Source organism: Vombatus ursinus, unplaced genomic scaffold, assembly GCF_900497805.2.
Source record: "Vombatus ursinus unplaced genomic scaffold, bare-nosed wombat genome assembly UNPS02014793.1, whole genome shotgun sequence".
Classification (NCBI taxonomy): Eukaryota; Metazoa; Chordata; class Mammalia; order Diprotodontia; family Vombatidae; genus Vombatus; species Vombatus ursinus.
Genome location: NW_020954571.1, coordinates 13,573,637 through 13,591,889, shown reverse-complemented (window position 1 = coordinate 13,591,889; position 18,253 = coordinate 13,573,637). Strand labels below are relative to the sequence as shown.

At 37.3% G+C, this 18,253-nt stretch overlaps 1 protein-coding gene across 1 annotated transcript in view; it reads left to right on the top strand.

Annotated features, from left to right (window-relative positions):
• Positions 1 to 17,899, top strand: part of KIF12 (kinesin family member 12) — a 32,323-nt gene extending 14,424 nt beyond the window's left edge. The window contains exons 17-19 of the mRNA XM_027869630.1: positions 16,093 to 16,277; positions 16,368 to 16,507; positions 17,454 to 17,899. Coding sequence (XP_027725431.1) covers positions 16,093 to 16,277; positions 16,368 to 16,507; positions 17,454 to 17,599 — 471 coding nt within the window. The 3' untranslated portion in view covers positions 17,600 to 17,899. The remainder of the gene's footprint in view (positions 1 to 16,092; positions 16,278 to 16,367; positions 16,508 to 17,453) is intronic.
• The last annotated feature ends 354 nt before the right edge of the window (positions 17,900 to 18,253 follow it).

Below are 18,253 nucleotides of genomic sequence, written 5' to 3'. Positions count from 1 at the left end.
AGAGCCATCTGATATGACAAATAATATTTTTAGAGAGTAGGAAAAAAAGTCAGCACAACTGATCAATATATTGAAAAAGTATGAAAACATGTGCAATGTGTACCACCCATGAAATTCCTACCTCCATGAAGGGTTAGGTTATAAGTGTCTTCTCATATCTCTTCATTTGAGTCCTTCTTGATCTTTATAATTTTGTTATGTTTATTTTTGATGGGGAGGTTATTCTTTTCATTTACATTATTGTAGTTATTGTGTAGGTTGTTTTCTTGGCTGTGCTTACTTTATTCTGCATTGGTTCATATGGGTCTTAACATACTTCTCTGTATTAATCATATACATCATTTATATAGTCAGTTTTGTAAAAGTTATCCACGGTTCAAAGAAACACACACATATATAAAATGTATGTATTTTTGTGTGTATGTAATGTGTATGTAATGTAATGTTGTGTGTGTAAATATATGCACACATATGTATGTATGTATAAATATAAATGTGTATACATACATATATATATAATTTTGCTGTCCCATCTAGAAGATGCCATAAGTCTTTTAACTCCAATTTATCCAGAAATTTGTTTAGTTTCATATTTTCTCTTTTGTTTATCTTTCTGTTTGACTTATCCATAACTGATAGCAGGACATTGAAGTGTTCTTCCATTATTGTGTTACCATCTATGTCTTTTTGAAGCTCAGATAAGCTTTCCTTTATGAATTTGGATACTAGGTCATTTGGAACATGTAAGTTTACTACTGATATTGGTTTTTTGTCTATAGTTCCTTTCATCATAATATAGTATTGTTGTTCATACTTTTTCATTTTTTGAATATTTGTTTTTGCTTGTCTGGTAGCATGATGGCAACTTCTGCTTTTGTGGATTAACTTAATGCATTGTAAATTTTTTCCATCTTCTCAGTTTTACTATGCGTACGTCTTTGTTTTTTAAATTTAGAATTTTGTTTTCTTATCTAATCTGTCACACTTTTTCATTTTATTGGATTGTTTAATCCATTTATATTTAAAGTTGTAAGAATTAGCTTTATATTTTCCTCCAACTGTCTCTAAAATTGGGGGGGGGATGCTGAGTTATGATTTTTTCCCTCCTGCTATAAACACAGTATTTTGCTCCTTTAGTTACTTTTTAAATGGTGGTCCTGTTCCTACTGGCTCTGTTTACCTCATTCCTAATCCTCTCTTCTCATTTGTTATCCTCTTTCCATTTAGGATCTTGTTTATTTGTTCCTCTTTCTTGCTTTTACATACTTAAGTATTTCTTTCCCCTCTTCTTTCCTCTTGGTCAGATAGACTCCCCCTTCCTCTCTTCCCCTTCAACTGGTCCTGTTCATTAGTTGCTTTTTTTTTTAAATTTAATTTCTTCCTTTTTAAAGGAAAAATCTTTTTATTATTAGACTTAATGTAGAATAGGCTGATTTAGACAGTAGTGGGCTTCCCTGAAATAGAGGTTTCTTTTTTCTTTTTTTTAAAAAAAGCTATTTATTTATTTTTAACATTCTTTTCTTTTTATATTTTGAGTTCCAAATTCTCTCATCAGTTCTCTCTCTTGGGAGGTGGATGGCATTTTTTCATCTTGAGTTCTTCTTTACAACATTGCTGTTACTGTGCACAATGATCTCCCAGTTCTTCTCCCTTCACTTTGCATCAGTTCATATAGGTCTTACCATGTTTTTTGGAAACTACCCCCTCATCATTTCTTATAGAATAATAGTTCAGCATTCTTCAACTGATGAGCATCCGCTCAATTTCCAATTCTTTGACACTACAACAAGAACTGATGTAAATATTTTTTACATAGAGGTCCTTTTCCTTTTTCTTTGATCATTTTGGGATACAGACTTAATCATGGTATTGTTGGGTCAAAGGTTATGTGCAGTTTTATAGCTGTTTGGGCCTAGTTCCAAATTGTTCTCCAGAATGGTTTGACTAGTTCACCAGTAGTTCATTAGTTTGCCTATTTTCCCTCATCCCCTCCAGCATTCGTCATTTCTGATAGTTGTGAGGTGGTACCTCAGAGTTGCTTTAATTTTCATTTCTATAATCAATAGTGATTTAGAACATTTTTTCATAGGACTATAACTTTGATTTCTTCTTCATATTAAATTCTGCTTCAGGCTTTTATTTTAATTCTGTTTGTGTCTTTCTGTTTCAAGTGTGTCTCTTGTAAACAACATATTTTTGAATTTCAGTTTCTAATCCATTCTGCTCTCCACTTCATTTTATGAGTGAGCTCAACCCATTCCATCCCATTTTCCTTTGTTTCTTCATCTTTCTCTGTTTTTATCCTGTCCCTCCTCAGAAGTCTGTTTTGCTTCTGACCATTGCCTCCCCCAATCTGACCTCCCTTTTATCATTTCTCCCTTCCTCTCATTTCCTTCCCCTCCTACTTCCCTATTGGTTAAGTTAGATTTCTATACATAACTGAGTGTGTTTGTGTGTGTGTGTTTGCATATGTGTGTGTGTGTTTATTTTCCTCTTTGAACCAATTCTAATGAGAGTGAGGTTCAAGCATTGCCTACCACCACCCCTCACTTTTCTCTCTACTCTAAAAGTTTTTCCTTGCATTCCTCTCTTATGTAAGCAAATTTCCCCATTTTACTCTCCTTTCCCCCTTTTCTCAGTGTGTCCTTCTTTCTCACCCTTACATTCTTTTTTTGGAGATTATTCCAATATAAAAAACTCATATCCATCCCTTCTATCTATGTAAACTCCTTTTAACTGCCCTAACAATGGTAGGAGTTCTTAGGAGTTACATGAATTATCTTCCCATGTAGGAATGTAAACAGTTTAACCTTATTGAGTACCTTATGATTTCTCTGTCATGTTTACTTTTTCATCCTCTTGAGTCTTGTTTTTGAATGTCAAATTTTCTATTTAGCTCTGGTCTTTTCATCTAGAATACTTGAAAGTCCTCTATTTCATTAAATATCCATTTTCCCCCTGAAGGGATTATACAGTTTTTTTGGATAGGTGATTCTTGGTTGTAATCCTAGCTCCTTTGCCTTCCAGAATATCATATTCTAAGCCCTATGATCATTTAACATGGAAGCCACTAAATCTTGAGCAATGTTGACTGTAGCTCCATGATATTTGAATTATTTCTTTCTGGCTGATTGTAGTATTTTCTTCTTGACCTGGAAGCTCTGCAATTTAGCTATAATATTTCTGGGAGTTTTCATTTTGGGATCTCTTGCAGGAGGTGATCAGTGGATTCTTTCAATTTCTATTTTACCCTCTGGAGCTAAGAGGTCAGGGCAGTTTTCCTGGATAATTTCTCGAAATAAGACATCAAGTTCTTTTTTTGATCATGTCTTTCTGGTAGTCCACTGATTCTTAAATCATCTCTCCTCAATACATTTTCCAGGTCAGTTGTTTTCCAATGAGATAGTTCACCTTTTTTCTATTTTTTCATTTTTTTATTTTATTTTATTGTTTCTTAATGTCCCATGAAGTTGTTAGCTTCCACTTGCTCAATTCTAATTTTTAAGGAATTATTTTCTTCAGTGAGTTTTTGTACCTCTCTTTTCATTTAGTCAATTCTGCTTTTTAAGGAATTCTTTTCTTTAGTGAATTTTTGTATCTCCTTTTCTATTTGGCCTATTCTTTTTTAAGCAATTATTTTCTTCAATGAATTTTTCTGCCTCTTTTACCATTATGACAATTCTATTTAAGGTGTTGTTTTCTTCAGTTTTTTAGTGCCTCTTTTACTAAGCTGTTGATTTTCTTTTCATAATTTTCTTGTATCACTCTCATTTCTTTTTCCAATTTTTCCTTTACCACTCATCTCTTTCTTTCACTCTTCCAGCATTCTTTAGGCTTGTGTCCAATTAGCATTTTTGTGGCTTTGGTTGTAGCTGTTTTTATGTTATTATCTTCTTCTGAGTTTGTGTCTTGGTCTTTCCTGCCACCATACTGGTTTTTTATGATCAACTTATTTTGTTGTTGCTGTTGTTGTTTGCTCACTTCTCCAGGCGATTTCTTGAATCTGAACTTTATGCTAAAGCTAGCTTCTGCTCACCTAGGGGTGGAGAGGCACTGTGCCAAGCTTCAGGCTTTTTGTGCTGCTATTTTCAGAACTAGTTGTGGGGGTCTGCAAGTTTTGAGTGCTTCCAAGGTGGTATGATCTGAGGAGAGACGTGGTCACTGCTCTCCTGGTCTGCTACCCTACTGCTGCAGGCACTAGCATTCTTCTCAGTGCTGGAAATGTGACCAGGGCCCCTGCTCCCTTGTCACTGACCACAAGTATTCCTCTCCATCCTAGAACTGTGACCCATAACTGTATGGGCAATAGAGTTGCCAATCAGTGTCAGCTGTACCCAGTGCCAGCAAAGGAACCCTGTAATCTCTTTCTGACCTGTTCTCCAATCCCCTTACCATCTCTGGGTTGAGAGCTCTAGAAGCTGCTGCTGCTGCTGCTGCTGTTGCTGCCACTGCATGTGTATGCTCTGAACAAGCTTCCTACCTGTGTCATAGACCTCTCTTGCAGGCCTCCTAAGTGTTCTCAGGCCAGAAAAATCTCATCCCAAACTTTTCTTGAATCTGCTACTCCGAAATTTGATTTTAGGTGTTATTTTAAAGTTATCTGAAGAGGAATATTGAGAGAGTTCAGTTGGGTTGCTGCCTCTGTTAAATTTCATTTCTTGTGGCCCTTTCTAAATTCACTCTCTTCATTGTCATCTTCTCTTTCTGTTTACTCTGGATCCTCATTATCTGATTCATGACCCCTATAATCACCTAGTCTCTCTCTTTTCTCTGTATTCCTCGTACAATCAAAGCTTCCAAGATATCCATTCTAATCACCACCCTCTAGGTTCTTTCTGCTACTGCTTTGTAGGGCTTGCTCCATGGATTCCCCTTTTCCATTGTGCCTCACTCTCAGAACAATGCCACTTATTACAGGTGTCAGAGAGGACACGGCCACATGGCAGGACGCTTCCCTGACCACTAATCTATACTCTCTCTTGTTGACCTGTTTTTTCTCTATATTTTTTTCTGGAAATCTCTCATGTCCATTCCCTGAGAGTTTCCAACACCTCCCCTCCCAAGACAAGTAAATTTTTCAAGCACCAAATCCCCCAAGCCTCATTCAGTACAAGGTCCTTGTCTCCTTCATGCGCCATAGAACCACCTTCAATGTAAGCATTCCTGATTCCTTCTCCCCTGCCCCCACCCATTTTCATTCTTTCTCTCCTCCTGCTCACCCACTTCCCTATAGGCTCTTTTCTTTCTGAGATCACAAAGGTCACCTCTCCCTCATTGCTCACTCTTGATTTAGCCCCAGCACATCACTCACTCCTTTCTATTCCATTGTACTGCCCTCTTTTGTAACCTCCCATGATGTAATGTAGTAGCATGAAAGAAGCATTGATTCACCCAAAGACAGGATGTCATCAGGTTCTGTCCATAATGCCCCCTGCCTACCTCTTCATTGTTATTCTATAAGATTTCTACTTGGCCCCGGTCTCTTTGGGTACGTTTAGAAAGACGTTGCTTACTGGTTTTTCTGTAGTTACTCTGTTGTTGCTGCTGTCCTTGTCTGCTACTTTTATTTGCTTTTCCTGAATTTCTGTTGTTTGGGGTATTAAAAAGGCAAATAATCTCTTTGGTTCTGGTTTTCTTCTGAAAAATGTTTCAAATTCATATTAGTAAATATCTGTCTTTTGTCCTGTATAGTCAAGTCCAGATTTGCCAGATAAATAACCCTGGGCAGTATGTGCTTCAAAAGACATTATTCCATTCCCTCCTTTTTTTTTCTTGTGGGTAAAGAATAATTGTGCACTGTTCAAATGTCCTTTCCTTTGTATTTGAAGGTATTTCTCCTGATGGCTTGCAGAACTTGTTGTTTCTGAGTTGAATTGTTACATCTAACTATTTAGTGTCCTAGAGTTTGCATCCTTGGGTTTTTTTTTCTGGAGACAATCTGTGAATTCTTTTCATTGGAATTTCATTATCTATGTACAAAAGTTCTAGATAGTTTTCTTCTATTGTTTCCTCCATTATGGTGTTAAAATTTTTTGTCCTGTCATGTTCTTCTGGGAGACCTGTGACCCTTAAGCTGTTTCTACTCAACCTATCTTCAAGATCAGTATGTATTGCTTGCATAGTGAACAATATTTTCTTTTTATGTTGTTGTTTTTGCTTCTCTTCTTCTAGGTTGCTCTTCATTTATAATGTCTTTGCATTCCCAATCTATTGTTCTCCTTTTGTTTCTTTGGTGAAGATTGCAGATTAAAGTTTTTCTATTATTTTTCCTGTTCAGCAAACAAATTCTGCTCTCATAACTCTAACTTATTTTTAAACCACTCAGGTACAACATGTTGTGGTTCCATGTTTTCATCAAACTCCAAAGGGTCCTCTGTCTCATCAGATGTTGGATCATTTTCCTTTATTTTTCAGTATTACTTTGTAGATGCCTGGACTGGTTTACTACATCTGGAGGCCATATTCCTTTCTGTTGCTAGTGTTTTTCCTGTTGGTTTATGTTTTTATGTTAGAGGTCTCTGAGTTTTCTTCTTCCTGAAATTTTTGGCACTTTCAGCCTTCCCCATCCCCCATTATTTTCATTATCACTCACTTCCTGACTCCCTCCCCTCTGATTGTGGTTTTCTTAAGAGTCATATCTCAAAGCACCTCAGGCTTCTCACACACTGGGCTCTTCTCAGTTCACTAGTGTAGGTCTTTGTCCCCACTAACTTTTGAGAGGTCGGAATGGGACCTAGCTGGGTGCTATTCTCTTTTCTTCAGTTTTGGTGGAGTGCTTCACAGGCCTCTGTATGCACAATGTCCTGCCCTAGTGATCTGCCCACTCCCTCTATTCTCCAGTTCTTTGGCCCAGCACCTCCAGTTCAGAGGTTGTTTTCCCTGTTCACTGGCAGTTCAATGCTTCTGAGTTATAGCCCCAGAAGGCTTTGTTCCTGAAGGGCTGTGGCCAAACTGACTGTCAAGGATAAAACAGTACCCTGCAGTCTAGATTCAGGGTCTCCACTGCACTCGAAATAAGGAAGGGGGACATGGGTTTTTATGTTTCGTTTCACACCCTCGGATCTGCTCATGTAGCCTTGCTGCCAGTAGTGTGGGAGGGGTGCTGAGTGAGCTCAGGGTCAGTTCCTAGGTTGTTGTTGTTGTTGTTATTGTTGTTTGTTGTTGTTGTTAACCTTCTTCTGGATTTTGGGTGTCCTAGAAGACCATGGAAAGGGCTGAAGGTACTTAATCTTTGGTATATAATTTCTGTTTTGGAGAGGTTTGACAGGTTGTGGGTATCAAATAAAATGCCTAGTCCACCATCTTGTTGTTTCTGTGACCTGGAAGCTGTCCTTGTGATTATTTAATATTTATGTGTTCCTTTTTGGTAAATTCATATTCATTGAGGACTGAATGTTTAACTTTTATTTTTATTTCTTTTTAGCTACTAGATATCAGGTCTTCATCTGATATTTACCACAAAGATTTCCAGTCCTGCCCACCATGTTTCCTAAATACTTGTTCTACTTAAATATTTCTTTATTACAAAATTTTTACTTTTATACAAGTAAATAACAAATCTTATTGTTAATCTCTTTCATTTGCTAACCAAATATATGTTTATCTGTCTTTACCGATTTATGGAAATGTCACATTCCTTTTTCTTTTTTTCTGCAGTTTTTCTTTTACTTTTCAATTCAATGATTCTGTTTTATTGCTCCATGATTTGAGTATCAGGATCATATTTGTCTCATAGAAGTTTGATCAGGTCCCTGCTTTCTCAATTTTTGTTGAGTTTCTGTATCACAGAATTAATTTTTTTTCTTTGTATCTATGATTGAATTCATTTGTAAATATATCTATGCCATTTCCCTCTTCCCTTTAGGAATTTAATTACAGCTTATTAAATTTCTTTTTCTGAGATCAGGTTGTTCAAGGTTCTCTGTTTTCTATTTTGTTAATCTGGCTTGGGTTGTTTTTTCCTCAAATGATACTCCATCTCCTATACCATGCCTTGAAGCAGTCCCACCTCATCCCTATCTTTTAGAATCCCTTATTCCCTTCAACTCAAGTTATATAAAACTACATGAAACTTTTTCTGGTTTAGGCCAACTCTTAGTTCTTTCTCCAGAAATTTCCCTTATAATTTATTTTGTGTGTCTTTTTTTTAATACTTATTTATGAACATGTTGTTTTCCCTGATACAACATAAGTTCCTTGAGGGTAGGGACTGTTTTGTCTTTGTATTTCCAATGACTAACAATGTCCAGCACAGAGCAGGCACTTAATAGGATTGATTGTTTCATTTCTTGGGCTTTTGGTTCCTAATGCATTAGTTTTTCCTCCCTTCTTTCCCTTTTTCTCTTTCTCAATATGAAGCAGCAGTCAAAACTAAATTAAAAAAAAAGATTTTACATTATTTTTTTCCTTTTTTCCTTTTCCAGCCCCTTCTGCTCCATTTGTTGATTTCTATATTTGAACTGTGTTTATGTGTGTATAGCCTTTCCAGCTTTGCTTTCTTCTCTTAGCAAGATATATGGATCTGGGGCATATTTCCAATTTGCTTTCCAGAGCAGCTGCTCCAACTCACAGCTTCACCGATAGTGCATCAATGTCCTTGTTTTTTTGGAGGGCCTTCAATATTTATAATTTTCTTTTTTTTTTTTGGCTAATTCTGTTAATCTGATAGGTGTGAGGTAAGATCTCAGAGTTGGATTTTGGCTTTTTTTTCATTTCTATAATTACTAGTGATTCATAGGGTTTTTTATATGTCCATAGATATTTTGGATTTCTTCCTTTGAGAATTAACCATTCATCTCCTTTTATCATTAAATGGCTCTTATTCTTATAAATTTGAATCCTTTCCATACACACACAAATATTGTATGTGCTAATTGGCGGAAATATTGGTAGCGTATTTCTCTGATAAAGATTTCATATCCATGACATATCCACATAAATATTATATGAATATGTGTGGATATGTTATGGATATGAAATCTTTATCAGAGAAACATGCTGCAAATATTTTTCCACCGTTAACTGCTTTCCTTTCTCATCTAGATTCGTTAGCTTTGTTTGTACAAAAACGTTTTGATTTTATGTAATCAAAACTATCTTTTGTGATCCTCTCCTTCTATTATTTGTTCATGAACTCTTCCATTGGCCATAGATCCAAAAAGTAATTTCTTCCTTGTTCCTCTAATTTGTTTATAGTGTAACTTTTTATATTTAAGTTATCTATCTATTTGGAGCTTTGTATGTGGTGTGAGATGTGAATCTAAATTTAATTTCTACCAAATAAATTCCCAGTTTTCCAGCAGTTTTTGTCAAATTGTGAGTCATTACCCTAGTAGATGGGGTCTTAGGGTTTATCAAACACCAGGCTACTAGGTTCATTCACTTACATATGTTGTATTCCTAATCTATTCCACTGGTCAACTTCTCTATTTCTTAACCAGTACCATGTTGATTTGATGACTATTGTTTTGAAGTATAGTTTGAGATAAGGCACTACTATGCCTCCTTACTTTCAATTTTTTTCCTTTTTTTCCTTTGAGATTCTTGACTTTTTGCTCCTCTAGATGAATTTAGTTGTCATTTTGATATCTCTCTAAAATAATCCTTTGGTACTTTAGTATGGCACTGAATAAGTAAATTAATTTAGGCAATATTCTTATTTTCATTATGTTAGTTCAGTCTATCCATAAACAATTAAGATTTCTCCAATTATTTAGGTCTGTGAAATGATCTTCCTAAAACTCAGGTCTGACCCTGTCATTCCCCTTTTCAATAAACTCCAGTGGCTCCTTAATGCCTCCAAGATCAATCATAAAATCCTCCATTAGGTGTTTAAAGTCCTTCATAATCTATCCCTTTCCTACCTTTCTGATCTTGTTATACCTTACTCAAGTCCACGTACTCTGCAATCAGTGACTCTGGTCTCCTTACTGTCACTCACGTAAGACTCTCCATTTCCCATTCCATGCATTTTCACTTGTCCCTCATACCTGGAATTCTCTTTTTTCTCACCTCCACCTTCTGGCTTCCTTCAAGTCTCAGCTAATAGCTCACCTTCTGTAAGAAGCCTTTCAGGTATGATGTTATCAAAACCAGTCACTTTTTATAATTTTATTTTTTGTTGTATAGATTTTTTTTATTTTTATGTAATCAAATCTATTTATTTGGACCCCAGTAATTTCATTTGTTCCAGGGACTAAAATTTTTCTGCTCATCATATTTGTCACAAATGTTATTCCGTTGTCTCCTAACTTTTTTTTTCATCTTTTTTCCAGTTTCTCATTACTCCATTTGTAGGTGATTGTTGTATGAGATGTAAAGCATTCAATTCAATAAGCATTAATTAAACCACCCAAAATGTATGAGGCAATGTGTTTGAAGGATCCAAGGATAAAATATGACATGGCCCTGGCCTCAAAAAGCTTACAATTAAATCAGGAGTATATTACACACATACAAATGAGAATGAGATAAAGTTGAAAGTGATAAAGGAAAAGAAGAAATCCAGGTGATTAACTCATAGGTTTAGAGATAGAAGATACCCAGAAGCAATCCAATCTAACCTGTTTATTTTACACAGGAAGGACTTAATCTGCCTTGGGAGATTGACTTACCCAGGGTCACACAGCTAAGAAGCAGGTATCTGTGGCAGAGAGAGCACTGCCAACTGAGGGAGAAGTAAGGAAGTCTCATGGAGAAGATAGCATTTGAGATGATCCTTGAAGGCAGACAATTTCAACTTGTGTAGTTTTGAAGGGAGTTCATTTCAGGCATACCAGGAAGTCTAGGTAAGTACATAGTAACAGAAGAGGGAAGGATGTGATCAGAGAAAACCTTAGAGTGAATAAAGGCAAGTAGTGTGAAATAAGATTGGAAAGGTCATTTGGATTCAGATTGTAGAGAGTTTAATTCCTATGCCTAAGGGTTTTGTACTTTACCCTTTGGCAATAAGGTACCACAGAAGGTTCTTAAGGAGGGAAATTACCTGGTCAGATCTGAGCATCAGTGAGATTTTAGTAATTGTGTGAAGGATGGATTGGAGAAGGGAAGATATTGGAGGCAGGATGACCAGGAAGGAGACAATTACGACATCCAGGTAGGAGATGATGAGGCCCTGGACCAGGCTACTAGCAAATATAAGTGTAAAAGAGGCCATGGTTATTAGAGTGCATACATAGAATCAAAAAAACTTGGCAACTGATTTGCATGCAAAGATTTGGGGCAGAAAGGGAAGGTTCAAAGATGACGCCAAAGTTTTAAACCTTGGTAACTGGGACAACACATCAGAATCAACAGAAAGAACAAAGCTTCACAGAGAGATTTGGGCAAGGGGAAGACAAATTCCATGTGGAACATATCAACTTTGTGAGGTTATTGATGATGTCCAGCCAATAGCTGAAGGTATGGACCAGAGCTCCAAGGAGAAATCAAGGGTGGGGAGATAAATTTGGAATCCCTTCTGCATAGATGTGTAATGAAACCTTAGGAGGTCATGAAATTGCCAAAGGAAAATATATAGAGAGGAAAAAAGGGCCAAAGACTTGTGAGGAAATGAAGTGTCATATTGTAATCTAGTTTTCCCCAAAGCATATATTAGAATGTTCTTTTCCTGTTTTGTTTATAGGTTTATCATACACTAACTTTTGGTATATATTCAATTCTATTTCTAGGATCCTTCCGTTCCACTGATTCTCTGTCTTTCTAACTCTGCCTCTCTTTCTCCATGTGTCTTCCTCTCTCCCTCTCTTTTTCTTGGTCTTTTTATCTCTCTCTGTCTCTGTCTGTCTCTCTGTCTCTCTGTCTCTGTCTCTGTCTCTGTCTCTCTCTCTCTCTCTCACACACACACACACACACACACTTTTCTACCAATAGAAGAAAGACTGGTAATTACTGTCTAGTCGAATTTAGAGGGGATGAAAAGCTGCTGAAGAGGGGATGAAAAGTCTTTCCAAAGACTCTTCAAATTCTTGACCATCTGTTTATCCAAATACACTTTGATTTTTTCCAGTTCTATAAAAAGATACATTAATACTAAACTTAAACTGTAGATTAATTTGGGAAGGATTAATATGTTTATTAGTCATTTATCCTTATATCAATGCAGGAAAAATGCTTCTGCTTGTTACATTCTCTCATTTCTCCTATGAGGGTTTTGTAATTTTCTTTTAAAAAAAATCTCATGTGTATCTTGGCAAATAATTTGTTTTCTTGTATTTATTGTCAATGGTGTGTTTTATTCATTGCTCCATCTCTCATTTGTACCATTAAACAGCATAGAGGACTTTTGTGGTTTGATATCTCAGAGGCAACATGATGGACTGTGTTGGATTTGGAGTCAGGAGACCGAATTTACATCCTACCCCTTCTACTAGCTGGATGATTATGCACAAATGGATTGCTTAACCTCTCAGATTTCTCATCCACAGGATGGGAATGATTTTTTTTATTATTTATCTCACAGGCAAATTAGAAGGAAAGCACTGCAGACCTTAAGCACTATATAAATGTGAGTTGTTATCTTTTAACACATTGTCTCAGTTTGGGTTGATTACCTTGAATTCTCTAATTGAACATAATCAATCCTACTTGAACAAGATGAATAATGTTAAAAAACACATTGCTCTTGCTCATGCTTTGAATGTTTCTATGACTGTCCCATAAGCCCATCTGTGAGGCTCTATACCTGCAGGTTGGCAATTGTACAAGGGGCCAGTGTAGATTAAGATAGACTAATAAGATGGCAAATCCTTAAAGTAGGCAGGGTCAAAATTCCAATTAAGTTAAAAAAGAAACAAGAAGCTATGGGGTAGGTTTCTTGCAGTGTGACATAAAATCATCATTTTGACTGGCTTAAATTGCCTTATTACTTTTGACAACTTCCTGGATGAGAAGTGAGACTTCAGAGCTGCCTTGATGTGCATTTCTCTTAATAGTGATTTGAGTGATTAGGATTATGGTTGTTAATAACGTACCATTTCCCCTTTGAAAATTATTTGTTCATTTCCTTTGATCACTTATCTATTGAGAATGGTTCTTGTTTATGATACATTTGCATTAATTCCCTATATACCTTAAATGTCAGACTTTGTTAGAGATATTTGATGCAAAAAACTTCTTTAATTAATTGTTTACCTTCTTGTTTTTCTAGCTGCATTGATTTTGTTCATGCAAACATTTTTTACTTTCATATAGTCAAAATTGCTTTCTCTTTTAGGATCTCCTTTATCCTTTGTTTGATTAAGAATTTCTTCCCTAGAGGCAACTAGGTGGCACAGTGGATAGAGCACAGGCCCTGAAGTCAGGAGGACCTGAGCTCAAATCCAACCTCAGACCAAACACTTGACACTTACTAGCTGTGTGACCCTGGGCAAGTCACTTAACCCCAATTGCCTAAAAAAAAAAAAAATTCTTCCCTAGCCATAGTTTTGAAAGGTCTAGTGGAATTGCCACACAAGCAATCAAATGACCTAGCAAGGGGCTGTCCTCTGTAAGGTACAGTGTTCCCAAACAGGAAGTAGGCCATACCAGCACTGAAGGCAGAAGACTCAAAAAAGCCACCCTGGTCAGTTTGGACTGGAACAGTCTAGGCTTCTAGGTTCACAAATAAAATGGTCTAAGCTAGAAAGTCAGAGAGTTCAGTGAGCTGACCAGAAAATTTATCAGGTGGGTCCACTGTGTTGATCCATGGAGACTGACCCATTTCTACCTAGTCCTGAGCTCCTCATCTCTCTTCTGTAAGAAGACCACAACCCAGAACATGACATTCTGTGTTGTGTAGGACCTTTTGTTAATGAAATAAACCAATCTGTTGCTGCAGAACACTATATTTTGAACTTATTGGCCAGCTAACTCTTGCAACAGGGGCAGGTAATGCTTGTGCCAGATGTTCTGAGGGCTGCACACTCAGTAGGAGTCAATGGGATGAAATGGCAGCCCCAAAAGTTAAAGAACTCTTCAATTCCATTAACAGGGAATACTTCACATCCAGAATGAAGAGTTGATAGTCTCACAGATTTTTGTTCAAATTATATCTAGTCAAATGAGTTTAGTTCTTCATGCCGCATTTGGACAGCTCTAATTGCTAGGAATTTTTATCCGTATATCCTTCCTTAAAGGCTATTATCTGCTTCAGGGGATAGTGTGGTCCCCATCACTGTATGTCTTCAAGTAGAGTCTGGATGACCACTTACCAAGTGTGTTATAGAGAAAATTCTTGTTCAGATATGAGTTTAATTCAATCTCTAAGGTTCCTCCCAATTCTTTGAGTTGGCTGTGCTTGCCCTAACCCCCAGCTCCCACTCCAACATGGATTCCTCTCCAGTAGCAGCAGAGGGATTGGTTTTACTTTGACTCAATTGTTGTTTAATTTTTTTTTAAATCCATGTAACCTGCACCTTTAGGGAAATTGTCATTTCTAGTTTTATTATACTGTGGCCAAACAATGGTAAATTCAGCAAGGCAGAAATGCAATATGTTAAGGTTTTCTTAGTGTCTGAGTATATGATCAATTTATGTGAGAGCTCCATGTGTCCTTGGGGAAGAATGTCTATTTCCTGCTTTTTCCATTTAATTCTAAGCAGATATTTTGACTATACTTTGTTCATTGAACTATTAAAAGTTATGATGTGTACATTTTGCTAAATTTACTATATTCTGGATAATAAGGGAGTGTTAAGATTTCCTAAAGACCCTAAATACATTTTTCCTGACCAATATCATTTCACAATAGCATCATATATACAACATAAACAAACTCCACTACAATGGGTAACCTTCAGCTAGTTATCAATTTATAATACTTACAGCATTTGTAATATTGTTCCTGTAGAACTAACTGCCTTATATTAAACAAAATTATGCTTTGCTTAATATATTTTCAAAGAACTAATTAATTCCATTAGGCAGAGTATGCCCAAATTTTTTCTTGTAATGTTATAAGCTTTTCTTTTATGAACTTAATTGCTGTGTTAGTCAGTACATGCAATTTTAGTATTGTAAAATTTGTAGCTTATTATTCTATTAGTGTGTCGTAATATTCTCTTAATGCTTTCTGGTTTTGGACTCTATCAGTAGCAGAGATCAGATATGTTTCTATTCTAGTTTTTTTTTCCCAAAATGGACATTGGATGGTTTATTTAATCAACCCTTTTAATCTTAACCTTCCCATGTATTTTCACATTATTCCATACCTTTCTTTTTATAAGAGAGTGTTATCCATCTATTTTTAGTGTTAGAGTAGTTAGATTTGACTTCTTTTTTTTTACTAATTTGTTATTTATGTTATCAGTAAAGAGCATAATTTTTCTCTTTCCTAAACCTATTACTATAACTAAATTCACAAATCAAACAAAATTCCTATATTTTATACTGATTTTCTTGTAGGTTTCCCTAAAAGCTGCTGCTACTTCTTGTCACAATTTTTTTTCTTTAAGATAGGAATTTTACTTTGGAATCAACAATAGCTTTTCCTGTCTTCCTTTTATTGTCTTTTTCTTTATGAATTTGAAATTATTTTTTGATTGTTAAATGAAGTAAAGAAGAGGAATTAATGTTGAATCTCCCTTCTCCAAATATAATATTTATTATTTTAGCCAAAATAACCTTATATTCCATGTGTTCTTTTTCAAAGGTTTGTATCTTTTATGTACTAATATTTTCTGTGTTAAATATGATCTAATCAATGAGTTTTCTTCACACAACCTTAAATGAAGAAGTTAGATTACATATTCTCTCATTTCCCTGACAACTTTAACATTCAATCAGTCTATATTGTTTCATCTTGATTCTCAACCAATAATGTGAGGTCAACAGGGCAGACATCATCAACATTTTATAGATAAAGGAACTGAGATCCTCAGAAGTTATGATTTGCCCAAGGTCATACAATAAGTGAGTGAAATTCAATATTCAATAAATATTTTCTAAGCACTAACTACCCACAGGCTTCTGTGCTTTGCACATGGAGGAGAGACTAGAAAGAGTCTTGGTCCAGTATCTTTTCTACCCAGTGCCTAGTGCATCTGGGGATTCTGAAGGAAGAATGAGAAAGAGGAGCTGGAAGGGGAAATGCTAATTGACCAATCATCTTTCCAGAGGGGAGAAGCCTCACTCCTTCCAGGATATCTGCCCTCCCAGATTTTGTCAGAGCTGCCTCCACTACATGCCTTTGGTGCCCAAGCCAAGACCCCGTGGAAGATGAAGGTGTCCAGTCCTCAGGTCCAGACCCAACCCTTTGCCCCACCACCAGGCCCTAACCTCGAGGAGCACCCTGTGAAAAGGTAAGTGAGGGCTCCAGGACATGGGACAGGGAAAGGAAAGGAGGATGCTGGTGACATAGAGCAGCTCACTCACCCACCACCCTCCCCCAGAAAAAGCAGTGAGTGGGCCTGGGCTCACTTCTTGGCAGAGACGTTGGCAAAAGAGGAAACCCCTGGAAGAGCAGGCCAAGTCACGCCCTCAGCACCACCTCTACCCCAGGGTCCCTGCGGCACACCTTGGAGGCCAAGAGGTGAGAGATGGGACTATGGAGGAGAGGGAAGTCTCAGACCTAAGAGCATGCAGCAGCAACCAAGGACTCACTGGGCCACTTGTGCTTATCTCATAGTACTTTGTACTTTTCTTATACATTCATTTTCTAATTGACAGTTTATATATATACACAAACACATATACACATATAATATATAAGTGTGTGCTTGTGTATATGTGCTCAATTTCCAGTATCAGACTGAAAGCTACTTGATAACACTAATGTGATTTTTTTATCTTTGCATCTCCAGTGTCTGGCATGGTGGGTACTTTATTATCAATCCTTAAACAGAAATACTAATTATTATGTGCAAGGCCTGGAGGGAAATCCAAAGATACAGCAAAGATGGTCCCTGCTTTTAACATATTTATATTTTAGTGAGGGAGAAAAAAGCACCTTAAAAACTAGCTGGCTCACACTACTAGGTACTACCTTAGAGTAGATAGGCAGGTACCATAGGCATTAACAGTGGAAGGAGGTTACTGTAGGAAGGAAGGAAGGAAGGAAAGAAGGAAAGAAAGAAATGAGCATTTATCAAATGCCTACTATGTACCAGGTGCTTTGCAAATATTATCTCATTTCATCTTCACAACAACCCTGAAAGGTAGGTGCTGTTATTATCCCCATTTTACAGTTGAGGAAACAAAGGCAGATAGAGGTAAAGTGACTTGCCTAGGGTCACACAGTTAATAAGTGAGACAGGATTTGAACTCAGATCAATGGTCTATCCGCTGTCACCTAGCTACCTGTAGGCAGATGAAAGTAGTGAGAGAAAGCTAGCAGGGATAGGTAGGCCTAGATTATAAAGTAAATTTCAAGCTCTGGAAGTCATTGGTCAGAGGTCACTGGCAGGTGATGTGTTCAGGAGCATGGGGGAGTGGGTGAAGGGTTGTCCCTGGACCTCACTGTGTCGCCTTGGTCTCAGGGGTCCCAAGTGCATCCAGGATGCTGGAGGAAGAACTGGAAGTGCTGAGGGACCAGATGGATTCTACCCTACACTTGGGCCAAGGAAAGCCACCTCCTTCCCAGGAGAAACATTTTGGCTCCAGACAACACCTTCCACCCTGCTGAGCTGTGCCTATCCTGTTTGCTCTACCCAGGAGTAGTGTTCCAAGTGATGAATGAGTGGTTTCATGGGTTAGGTTAGGACTGGGGGAGGGGGCAGGGGGATCAAGGAGGGGAGGGGCCATGATAGTCCAAGGCCAGAGAAGGAGTGGTGGGATACTTGGAACTGCACCCCTGGCCTCAAAGAGGGCTCCCCTCAAACATTTACCTTAGGAGCTCTCACTGGAGGCAAAGGCCAGGCTACCGTTTTTTGTCATCCTCCAAATCTGAAATAATCAGGCTTCAAGAAAGTAAAAATGCTAATAAAAAGAGAAAATGAGTCTCTTGTCTTCCCTGGATTTTCTTTGCTCTTTTTCTATCACTGATGAAGCCAGGGTCCAGGATGGGAGCTCACGGAGGGTGAAGAGGTATAATCTGGGATTACTCATGAACACAGGAGGAACCTCCTCCCCTGTATCCAACTCCATGAAGAGAAGAGGGAGACCTACCTTTCTGCTCTCTAGGAAGCCAGTGTGTGGTCAAATCACAGAGAGACTGCAAACATCCATGGTGTCCTCAGGAATGAAGTTAACCTCTTGTAGGTTATGGGACAAAGGAATTTACAGACTTTCATTGAATCAGAACTTTAGCATTGACAAGGTCATTAGTCCAATCCCTTCA